Below are 11,576 nucleotides of genomic sequence, written 5' to 3'. Positions count from 1 at the left end.
CCATATTTAATGCTCGAGGTAAGTTCAGCGTGGGTGTGTAATCCGCCACTCTATGGGTGAATTTGTGGTAATAAGGTGTGAGTATTTTCTGGGTACTTTTGGTTTATGAGAGGCTGAAGCTCTTGGCATTAGAGAGGCTCTCAATTGAATCAAGGAGCTATAGTTGCCTTGTGTTATTATCGGAATGGACAACCTTTAAGTCTTTCAAGCTTTAATTGAGAATTTTTCCAGCCCCAATGGTTTTGGCCTTATAATTGAGAAATGTCGATCTCTTGCTATGCCTATAGGAGAAGTGCAATTCTCGTTTATGCGTCGATCTGTAAACTCTGCTGTCCATTCTGTTGCTAGGACAAAATGTTTTATGTCAGGTCCTAGAGAATGTAGTCATGTTCCACCTCTGTGCTTACTAAATAGTTTGTAATGTTGTTTTAATGAAATTCCTTTTAAAAAAAAAAAATCTTAAAATCACTCAATATTGAAATGGGATAAGTGAAAATTAAGTACTTTTCTAAGAAGTTTAACTGTTCTGAATGCAGTTACGGACTAAATAAGAAAAGGGAGGAAAATTTACAAACTTTGATGTGATAAAATGGTAAAAAAATTATTTTAGTAGATTTTATATTCTTTTATTTTTTTTTAATCTCTATTGTAATAAAGTGAGGACTTAACTCTTTAAAAAATAACTCATGATTTTTTACTTTTTTTTTGGGTGAAAAAATAACCCATGATTTTGTTTGTGCTTGAAGTGGTATGTAGGTATACGGCATTTGCAAGAATGGAAAAGAAACCATCTTTGGTTTTGAAAACCAAATTTGTTAAAATTGAAACAACTAATATCAAAAGTTAAAATTAAATTTAGCATGTTAGAGTTATTATGCATTTTATTAAAAAGATAAATAACAACAGATGATAATTAATAAGTTATAATTGTGTCAATCTAGTTATCAATTACATTGGTGACGTATAGATTCCACAAACTCGTTTCCCACCTTCTTTCTTCTTTTTTCTCTCATTAAAAAAAGGGAAAAAAAAAAAAAAAAACACCGGATCTTCTCGAAAAGTCTTTTTATTTAGTATGAAAGTAAACATTCACATCGATTCACATCATGTTCTTGCTTAACTCAAATACAAGGTTGCGGCAGTTATGGGTAGTTTTAATATGTTGGTGTATTACGATATGGTTGATCATGGCATGGGTATTTTTAATTATTTGGGTGTATTATAATATAATTTTCATCTGGATCCAATGCCTTCAAGCCCCAGATATGAAAATATTTCAAGCTTAGAAGATGAACCTTTGCCAAAAAAAAAAAAAAAAAAAATCTACTACGTCATCAATCAGCTGAGCTTAATGTAATACAGCAGTGACTTATTTGATGTAGCTGAAATTTATTGTATGCTGATCTATAGAAAGATTGTAATGAATAATATTGATTTTGTTAATTGTACTTTTAGTTTGTAATTTTGTTTGGTTAAATGAAAGTTATGTCGGTTTCAAAAATTATAATATAATAATTATTTGGTCTGTTTTGTTCATGTTGATAATATAGTTTTAAAAAAACTGTTTTTGACAAGAATCACTTTACCGTATTCTTAAACAAAACTTGAACGTCTTATTAAATGCATTGGAGACTCTTTTTTTTAAAAATAAATTAATTAATTAATAACGCATTAGATTTTGGTCCGTTTATAAGAATCACTGATGACATTTTCACCAGAGAGACTGTCTCAAAGAATATTACAAACTAAAATAATTGTAAACTAGTGGAAGACTCAGTTCTATAAATAATTTAAAATTTTTTATATTAGAGAATTCAATATACGTATATATATATGCATGCATGCATGCATACATACATGCATATATCCCAACGTGATTTTTCCTATAAAACCAATCACAACATAATTTATCAAACTACATTTATACAATTCTAAATTTGCAGATCAAATGCATTCCACTTGCAGAAGTAGAGTAGATAATGGATTCACACAAAAGTTCTATTATTATTCAAGATATCAAAGAGTCATAAACCCAGAAAGCATAAATAGCTTAAGCACGCCACACTAAAACGTTTTTCAGAATCATAAACACATTATCTGGACTCCCACACTTTTATTTTCAGACTTACCAAAACCAACCCTTCTATGTTCCAATCCTTTATTTAACTATTTATACAGTGCATCAAGGTATTGGCATCTCTAACCATTCCAAGCTGCCTGCTTGGAATGGCAAAGACGATCACCTTCACGCAGATGAGCCAAGAATGATTTGCCTAAACCAAACGGTAGGTGGACAATCCACAGCTCCATTTGGTCGAAGGTAAGGATGGGTTTGGTGCAGCACCAATCCCAAATGGTTTACATGCTATCAAACTTTAAGGTTGCAGCAGTTATCAGCTGCTGCAACCCACTGGCTGGGCATGACAATGCCACGCCCAGTGTCCATAATGCCCGAAAAAGAGTGGACAGGTGGCCTGAGATGATTGATCCGAAAGTGACCAAACTCTCCCCTTGAGTACATGCTAGTCACCTCCGACCCTGAAAGATTAGGGCCACTTCCATTTGTTTCTTTTGGAGAACTCAAAGTTCCACTCTCAGACTGCAGGACTTCGGAACTCTGAGAGCCAGTGGGCTGAAGCAATTGCTGAATACAAGTTTTCTTCTCTTCAGTTCTGCCACTTCCATCTCGAGTCTTTGTGTTCAAGAAACGTCCACCGCACCCCCTTGGTCGACGCATGGCATGGAGATGGCGTGAATGGTGCATATAAGGCTGTGGCACAGCAAAAGAATCTAAATCATTGTTCTTGATAAACATAAACTCTTAAGGGGGCCATAAAACTTTTCGAGAAATCACAATTTTGCCATGTCGACAATTACATTACTTTCCATATTAAATGGCATGAAAGCAGCAAACTTTCAATTAAGAATCTTAATAAGCTCCCAAATTACTGAACGTGATGATTTCAATATATCCAACTTAAGATGTCACATCCTATCCCAAATTATATACTGAATCAAGATACCATACCTTCCGTTTCCTAGTTATTTTGTTCTCAAGTACAGCCTTTGCACGTGACTTCCGACGCCTAATAATCCCATGATACTGCTTAGCGTTAACATATATTGGTCCATCATCTGTTGCCAAGTTAAGTGGCAGCATAATCCGGCCCTGGTTTTGTCATGAATAAGCATATGCATCAGTTAAAAGTTGCTAGATTCAAGCATGTGTATCTGTTGCAAAAGCCTGACAAGTGCAGAATGTAGAGTTCATAGTATAAAAGATGTCAATCTAAATTCAGCGCAAAAAACCTGTTAATCTGATAAGAAAGCCGCAGGTTTCTCCATCACTCTGTTCCAAATTCCAATGTATGCAATTGTTTTTTATGTTTTTCATTTTGATAAATCTCTACTTTCTTTACTCTCCCTCAACGAAACTTTCTTGGTTTCCCTGACATACTTCTAGTGTTTATACATTTTTTTTTTCGTCCAAACGGTGTATGAGAACTTAGTACACAAAAAATTGCTTTGCAATTGCTTTTTGCATGCTTCTTAACTCAAGCAGATGAATACAGGCTGTGTAATAATAATAGATCACCTTAAGCAGTTTCTCTCTTTAATTTATCTACTTCTACAAACAAGCACACACTAAACCTTTGACATTTGTAAATTAAGAGCAAGATGAACATTATGAGATAATATTATTGACATATAATTGCAAAGAATGGGTGGGCTAAGTAAAGATGGAAGACAAACCGAAATTTGAGCTCCATAAGCTGAGAAAACTCCGTAATATTGATCTGCATAAGGATACTTTGCACAGATCTACATTTGCAGCCCATAGATAAATAGAAACAATTAATCATTAAGGTAAGAAAAGAGATAATAATTCAAAATTGTATTAAAGTTTGAGAAAAATCGCACCATAGGTTGGCCAAATCCCAACTCGAAGCATCCTGGATTTTCTGGCAAAGCTGATTGCAAAGATATGGCAGGGGGAAGCTTTTGTCCATCCCCTGAACTTTTGACATCACCTGAATGGGAAACCACTTGGCTACTGAATAATAATCAAAATAAAGTGCTATGTATAAATGAATCAAAAGTTGGGAAGATTACCACCTGATTTATATACACATATAGGAAAAAAAAAAAGTATTCCTTATTCATGTTGCGAAATATATAATGTAGAAGAAAGAATGTCACCCTTCTGCAGTATTTCAATGATTTCTGCAAGGGAGAGAGAACTGGTACCAAGAACTTGTGATTAATTAAGATGTTACTTGTAGAGTTGTATTCGAAATGAAAATGATTTAACTGAAATTAAGTTTCTTTTATGAGCATGATATGTAAGCTAAGTCCATATACTGTTTCATCGCAGTGAATTCTACTTTTGGGTTTGGATCATTCTTTTGCTGCTTCCTTTGTTACAAACGAAAAACAGGGCAGAAGCCAGAACGCGTAACAAAAGGCTAACAGCCTCTTAAATTTTCTCCACTGACAACATACTTATTTTACAAATTTGGACTTGGACTGGGAACCTAGTAAAACAGAGCTGTTTAACTAAGATCCCCACACAAGTTTGCATTTTATAAAATAAAGATGTTCACAATGGAGACTGAATTAATCTTCCCCATTGGCAATTTTACTACCTTTTGTTGAGCACCTATTTTTGAGGTATACAGCAAATGCTGCCATTATCCAATCCCTGTGACTCCATAGATTTTAAACTCAAAACTTGCAATATCCAATCAACGACTTCTGAAGGCAAATAAACATTGTTGCATATCCAATTCATGATTTCAAGGCAAATAAACATTGTTGCATATCCAATTAATGATTTCAGATACAGATTTGTGCTCAAGAAGAAATTTGTCATTTTTGTTTACTTCACAATGCTTGCCCACTTATTAAGAACTAACAGTTGATTTTCTTGGATTATAAGGATGTTGATTTAGTTTTACAAAATAAGCAATAATTCACGACATTCAAAGTGGGGTTTCCACTACTCAATGAAGTGGGGTTGCAACTTCAAATTTCTTTAATCTAGTTTCAGGATAAGATCATTTACTTAGTCAAAACATAAAAATCTTGTTATTAGTTCATAATAACCAATTACTTGCTAGCTCCTCTACTTTGTACATTAAAATTTAATTTGAAGTCACAAAAGCACCGACAAAAGAATAACTATAGGAAGGGATAGCACACAAATAAAAATTTGGATCATGCCCCATATCTTGATAAAATATTTTAATTTAGACGCCACTGTTTTGTCTCCACTCATCCTTAGAACACTCAAGTGTGGTAGTGAAAATCACTTCCCATCATCCATAACCCTTAGTTACATATGGATCCCATATCCTCAATCACTGAGAAGCAACAACCTTATTTTATTTGTTTATTTTTAGGTATTGCATGAATGGAATCCATTTCCCCTCCTCAACTTGAAGAGCGGAGTTCAAACCCCATACCTTTTTGTACCATTCCAAACTGTTTTACCAACTGAACCAACCAATACCCACAAAGCAACAACTCTAGTAAACCTACAATTTAACCTTTTTCTTTAACAGAAAAACATAATAAATTTTTGGAACGTAGGAGAGTAATTCATTTTTCATTCTAAAGATAACTTGAGACCTATCTTAACCTCAATTTACATATTAGAATCTAATGGTAAAAATAATTATTAGCACGATGCAAGATGAAAACAAGATAATTCCCGAGGGTTTTTTTTATCGATCAAGGCTTTTTTTTTTAAAAAAAAAAAAGGAAAAAAATGGAGAATATAACCAAAATGTAAACGAAGAATAATTAATTACCAGGAAAGAAAGAGAAGTGTGTTGTGTTTGGCTTATCCTGTGTTTGACCTGCTTCTTCAGTTGAAGTTTCCATGGATAGAGGCTTCAATTGGCCACAAGATGCCCCGTAAACAGATTGAGACCCCAAGGAGCTCCACCAAGGTGCTGATGAATGCACAGATGAGAGCTGCCCATTTTGATTATGACCATTTCCTTCATGATGCTCTTTGAAATACACAGTTTGCATGGCCATTGTTTCTTCCCTCAAAATTATCCAAAGCAGCAATTTTGCTCTTGTGACTGCTGCCTTTCAGTATCTTGAATCTAAGCCTGCAACTCAAAGTCATAATTAAAATTACCACCAATTATTAGAGAAATTTCAATCACAAGAATATGGGGAAATTTTCTTTGAAGATTTTGGTCATCCCATCATAATACAATCCAACATATCTTTTTGATCTAGTAAGATTTACAGACACGTCTGTTGGAAGAAAAAAATGGATAGAACTAGAAAGAAGAAACTTTTAAGTACCAAGACAAAAAAATATATTATACCAAGATCAAAATATCATCATTATTTTCGGCAACTCAATTAGATTAATGCTGAAAAAAATAAGATAAAAATGGAAAGAAAACAGAAAGTCAGGAACAACCCATTTGAGAAACAAAAAGATTGCATCAGCTGAATATACAAGAGATCAAACTGTGAAGAAAAGAAGTAAGACAACAAGAGAACTGGAGTGAAGACTGAAGAGATAATAAATATTCTGACAAAACTGGAATCAGTTGGAAACAAAAACAAAAACACAAAAACAAAGTAGAGAAAGTACTCACTTGACAGTAGAAAAAGAGAAGTAAAGCTAAGGCTTTTGAATCCTATGCAGAAGCAAAGAAACCCCATTTGTTAGGAGCCATGTCTGCACAATTTCAAGCAAGAAAAACAAGAGAAATAGAAAGAGAGAGAGGGGTAGAAAGTTGAGAAGCAAGAAGGCAAATATTAGCGTACAAGTGTAATGGAACTACATGCCATTAACCAATAACATTTAGCTTTCATGCAAGTCTTTTGTATTTTGTGTAAATTGCGTTATAAAAGCTAATTAATTATATTTAGTCATATACTCTCCTTGTTGTCACTTCTTTTTCTCTCTCTTGCTTTTTATATAATCCAAGCTTGGGGTTGTCATTTCCCAATATTTCTTCTCCCACTTCATTTTCAATTCCAAAAATAGTTTTGTGGGGATTTGTAACAGTGCAAGAAGCCGAGCTATCGCAATTATATAAACTTTGAGGCCATCTATTTTTAGTAAAGATTATAAATTTTTGCTTTATAATTTTTTTATAATTACAAGGGGTTTTTTTTTATAAGCTTAATCATACTTAAGAATTCTAATTAGATCTTTTAGTGGTCCTTGTTTTTACAACACATAAAATTGTAATTTTTTTTTAAGTAGAACAATTAATTAATGGAATGTGGTGGTGACAATGTCACTTCTGTCAGGTAAATATCAAACTTCATATATTAAAAAATTGATAGTTGTATTATTTTTATCATGTCCTGGTTGGCTGCTTTAACTTTTCATTTGGACTTTGGAGTCATTGAAAAATTCTTGACCTATATCAATTAAGATGTAAATTTATGGTAAAATAATTTGTTTATACGTTGTTAAATATTTACTTCACATCTTTTTATTGCTTCTTTGAGGACATTTATCTTTTAGTTGTCACTAATGATAAAAAGAACATTTTATTGTTAAACTTTATCGATCCCATAAAGACTAAAAAGAGTAAAAATTTATTTAGTCTGTATATTATGAGGTTAGTGTCTATTTAGTTCTTATATTTTTAAAAATATTTTAAAACGTCCCTACTGTTAAATTTTGACACTCATGCCATTATTTTTTATTCTTTTTAGCTTATTTTTACAATATTATACTCTTACAATAATGTTTCTTTTTTGGATATTAATAAAAATTAGATTATCAAATTAAACTAAAAAATAAAATAAAAACAAAAAAAGTATATATTAATTTTTGTGGAATCTTGCGTATGTCTAAAAAATTAATATTGTAAAAAATTACATTATCAATTTTTTTAGAAAAAATAATATTTTAATTTAACTCAAGAGAGTGTTCCACAAAAATTAATATTTTATTTTTATTTTTTTGGGTGTTAAACTGGTAATTTTTTTTAATAATGTCTAAAAAATTATTATAATAGGGTAATATTGTAAAAATAAGTTAAAATGAACAAAAGATAATGGCAAGAGTGTCAATAATTTAATGATAGAGATGGTTTGAGGTATTTTAAAAAATATAAAGACTAAACGAATATTAACTTTAAAATATAGGGAGTAAACAAATTTTTACCCGACTAAAAATACTAACATCTATCTCGAGAATATTAGTACTCATCAAGAGAATGCAATATATTGTAATTAATCATTGGGCTTGAGAATTGAATGGTAGCATGAAGATTCAAGGCATCAATAAGAAGAGTTTTCGTGGAGACTCTTTAGGTAAAAAAAAAAAAAAAAAAATTTGTGAGTATGGGTTGATATCTTCTCAATATTATCAAAAAATAATATATTTTCGAATTAATTATAAATATAGACTTCTGAATTGTATAATAAGTGTATGTTTTTAAAACTTTCACTATAATTAATATTCATTACGTAAAAGTCAATGTAACATAATTTTACAATCCATTGGTTCGGCAAACTCCAACATGCGGCTCTTCTGATGCATTTAGGGGTATCATGAATTATCAACTCAATAAAAATTGACAACTCTCAGCAGACCATAAATGATTTCTGTTGACCCCAAAATTGTATATTTACAACATTTGCTATCAACTTATTCCAGAATGGGTCAGACTTAGAATTTTAGTAAATATGACAGTACTGCTCAATTTTGGAAATCTTTGGTTAGAACCTGCGGCGGTGCTTTTTAACTTTACTTAGAGGGAAAGCTTATGTGACATCAACATTAATTCTTCTGCATTTTTTTTTAATCTTTAAAGCATATATATATATAGAAGGGTAAAGTTATGGTACCACAGTTATATAGTATCACAGCTGAATTTAACTATTGAATCTAGTCCACAGTTGTCATTAAAATTAGATCAAAAGGTTGGATCCAGCTGTGGTACCATACAATTGTGGCATCATAGCTGAACCTTATATAGAAATGTTACAATCCGAAATTATAAAGCACGAGAACGTCTGAGAAAACATATAAATCATGCGATTTAAGCGCTTTAAGTTGTAAACTTTTAAAATCTGACGATTTTAAAATTTTTTTAAATTTTTCCCGCACTTTTAGATCCCGAATAAAAAAATTAATATATATATATATATATATATATATATATATATATATATATATATATATATATATATATATATAAATTATATTGCTAAAGATCATTTGCATCAATCATTTCAAGTAAAAGAAAGGACCCCGGCCGTAAGGAGGTCATTTGTTAGGTCTTTTCACAATTTCTTAGCTATACTACATCTTTCTTTACATATTGCGATAATCTTTTTTCTTTATAAGTCTCACTAATATTTGCTTTTTTCCCCCCGATAAGTTTCACATTTGGGTGATAGAATTTTATGTTTTAATTTACAAGTTTTTACATTTGAAATTAAATAAACAAATATTTTAAAGTCCATTCTGTATTTATTAATTAAATTTTTGAAAAAAATAATATCTATTAATTTCAGAACTCTATAATTAAACGTGTTATGTCTCGATTTTTCAATATTATATAACAAGGCCAATTCATTTTTGTTGGCTGTTGAAGAGATCTTCTTATGTCAATGTTCATCTTCATTAGATAAGTCAAATATAACTTATTAGTCATATAGATTCTAATATTATTGGATGTTTCTTCGCGAATTGCCCTCATTAAGGATATTAACTATGATATGTTAATCAACATAATTTGAGCAGCAAATGAGGATACAGAAAGTGATTTAGCAGAGGTTACTTATTTCCATGCCGGCTTGTATTCTAACAACATTTGTCCATTGTATCATTTTTTTTTCTAATATACTCTCTTTCTCTTTTTCGATAATTTTAATGATGTGTTTTGATTTAGTCGCACATGTATGCTGATTCATAGACAAGACAACTACCTCAAATGTCAACTAATTATTTACCCACAATTTTTCTTTCATTCAAGGATATTGAAGACATGATCCATGTTGTTTACATATTGATTTATGAAATTAATAATTTATAAAATGAAGAAAAATTTGAATTTAATAATTGGGTTCAAATATTCAAAAGGTACCACAACAAAGCTATATATATAGAGGCAACCTTCAATAGATTTTTTTCTTTATTTTTTTTATAGTGATGCTGTACTATTTGAAAAAAAAATGGTTTCAATTCCAATCTACGAAATCAATGTTGATTTTTTGTTGTTGTTGTAAAATTCAATTGATTTTAAATACATACACAGACAGTTTCAAAGGTGCATCTAAATTGCTTTCAAAATCTTTATTTGGTTAGTCATTCAAGTTTAACTCTAATAAATGTAGAAGATTAAAAATTATATTTTCATTCTGAAAATTAAAAAAAAACACATAAAAATAACAAAGAAAAAAATCATGGAAATTGCAAGTTCCTCAAAACTTTTTGCATCTCACATGTATAATTAATCAAATCAATTCCAAAAGGTTATAACAAAAGTTAAAGCAGGGATTTAGGGCATTGTGAAGAAAAGAATATTTGATTATTTAATTATTTAATGGTCCAAATTGGTTACCAGTTAGAAAGGTACCAAAACGCCATCAAATACGATATTCTCATTTTCTTTAATATCCTTTTAACTTTCACATAGGTAAGCTTTGATTAAATCCACAACAATCAAATTCTTAAGGATATAAGACAAGCTTCATTGTCTCATTATAGGCTCCATTCTCCAACTTGCAAACCCTAGGCATGTATGATAATTTTTTATATTTATATATTAGTTATAGTTAACTCGACACCCACATAAAAGATGATACTGTAAATACTAAAAAGTAATAATATTAAATACTGGATTAATTAGTACCTTAAAATATATGGTAATCAGCTAGATGCGCGTTAGATTAGGTAACACGTTACCAGTTAGGCGTCAGTATTAATAACCATTGAGGGATTATTAATTAAAGTCTCTCTATTATTTAAAATGAAGAAGGAAGAAGAAAAGTTGGTGTGACGGGGACCGACCTTAAACTAAACACAAGCTTTCTAGATCTGTATAAATTGCTTGATCAAATTACTTATTTATTGCTAATTATGTTGTATACCTAACGTGTATTGAACCATAATTGCAAGAGTTTATTATTATTATTTTTTTGTTTTTGGTTCCGGGCAACTTTAGAGTTATAGTTAATTTCATTAAAAAAAAAAATTGCTATGATAAGATTTAGGTACCCTAATTGATTCAACTCAGGACCTACCTCGTACAAATTGTAATAGTTAATATCATTAAAAATAAATAAATAAATAAATAAATGCTGTGATTAGATTTGGGTACCCTTCGTTTATTCAACTCAGGACCAACCTAGATCGTACGAATTGTATGATCAAGTCAGAATTTCATACACGCAATTCTCCTTAGACGGGGTCCAGCCATGACCTATGTCGATCATTTGATTACGTTAATATTTTGCTGTGGAAATTGTCGTTGAGATTTGTGACAAATTAATTTAATGTTGTTGATCAAGATTGACTCAGGAGGAAATTGGAATCCTTCACAGCCCCTCTCCAGTCATTGCCGTGCTAGCGT

General features: G+C 31.0%; 1 protein-coding gene across 1 annotated transcript; it reads right to left on the bottom strand.

Annotated features, from left to right (window-relative positions):
• Positions 1-2,023: 2,023 nt before the first annotated feature.
• On the bottom strand, positions 2,024-6,802 carry LOC18038066 (nuclear transcription factor Y subunit A-10). Its single transcript, XM_006429983.2, has 6 exons — positions 6,627-6,802; positions 5,814-6,122; positions 3,922-4,031; positions 3,754-3,822; positions 3,029-3,169; positions 2,024-2,770 (listed from the first exon to the last, which is right to left on the bottom strand). The coding sequence occupies exons 2-6, from the start codon at positions 6,043-6,045 to the stop codon at positions 2,369-2,371; spliced, it is 954 nt and encodes a 317-aa protein (XP_006430046.1). The 5' UTR covers positions 6,046-6,122; positions 6,627-6,802; the 3' UTR covers positions 2,024-2,368.
• Between the last annotated feature and the right edge of the window lie 4,774 nt (positions 6,803-11,576).

Source organism: Citrus clementina, unplaced genomic scaffold (assembly GCF_000493195.1).
Source record: "Citrus clementina cultivar Clemenules unplaced genomic scaffold, Citrus_clementina_v1.0 scaffold_6, whole genome shotgun sequence".
NCBI lineage: Eukaryota > Viridiplantae > Streptophyta > Magnoliopsida > Sapindales > Rutaceae > Citrus > Citrus x clementina.
This window is presented reverse-complemented; position numbering and strand designations above follow the sequence as displayed.

Coding starts and splice junctions, on each gene's coding strand:
- LOC18038066 (XM_006429983.2), bottom strand. CDS start 6,045: ATGGCCATGCAAACTGTGTATTTCAAAGAGCATCATGAAGGAAATGGT. Junction 4,032..5,813: donor ACACTTCTCTTTCTTTCCTG/GTAATTAATTAT, acceptor TTTCCCATTCAG/GTGATGTCAAAAGTTCAGGG. Junction 3,170..3,753: donor CTTATGGAGCTCAAATTTCG/GTTTGTCTTCCA, acceptor TGACAAAACCAG/GGCCGGATTATGCTGCCACT.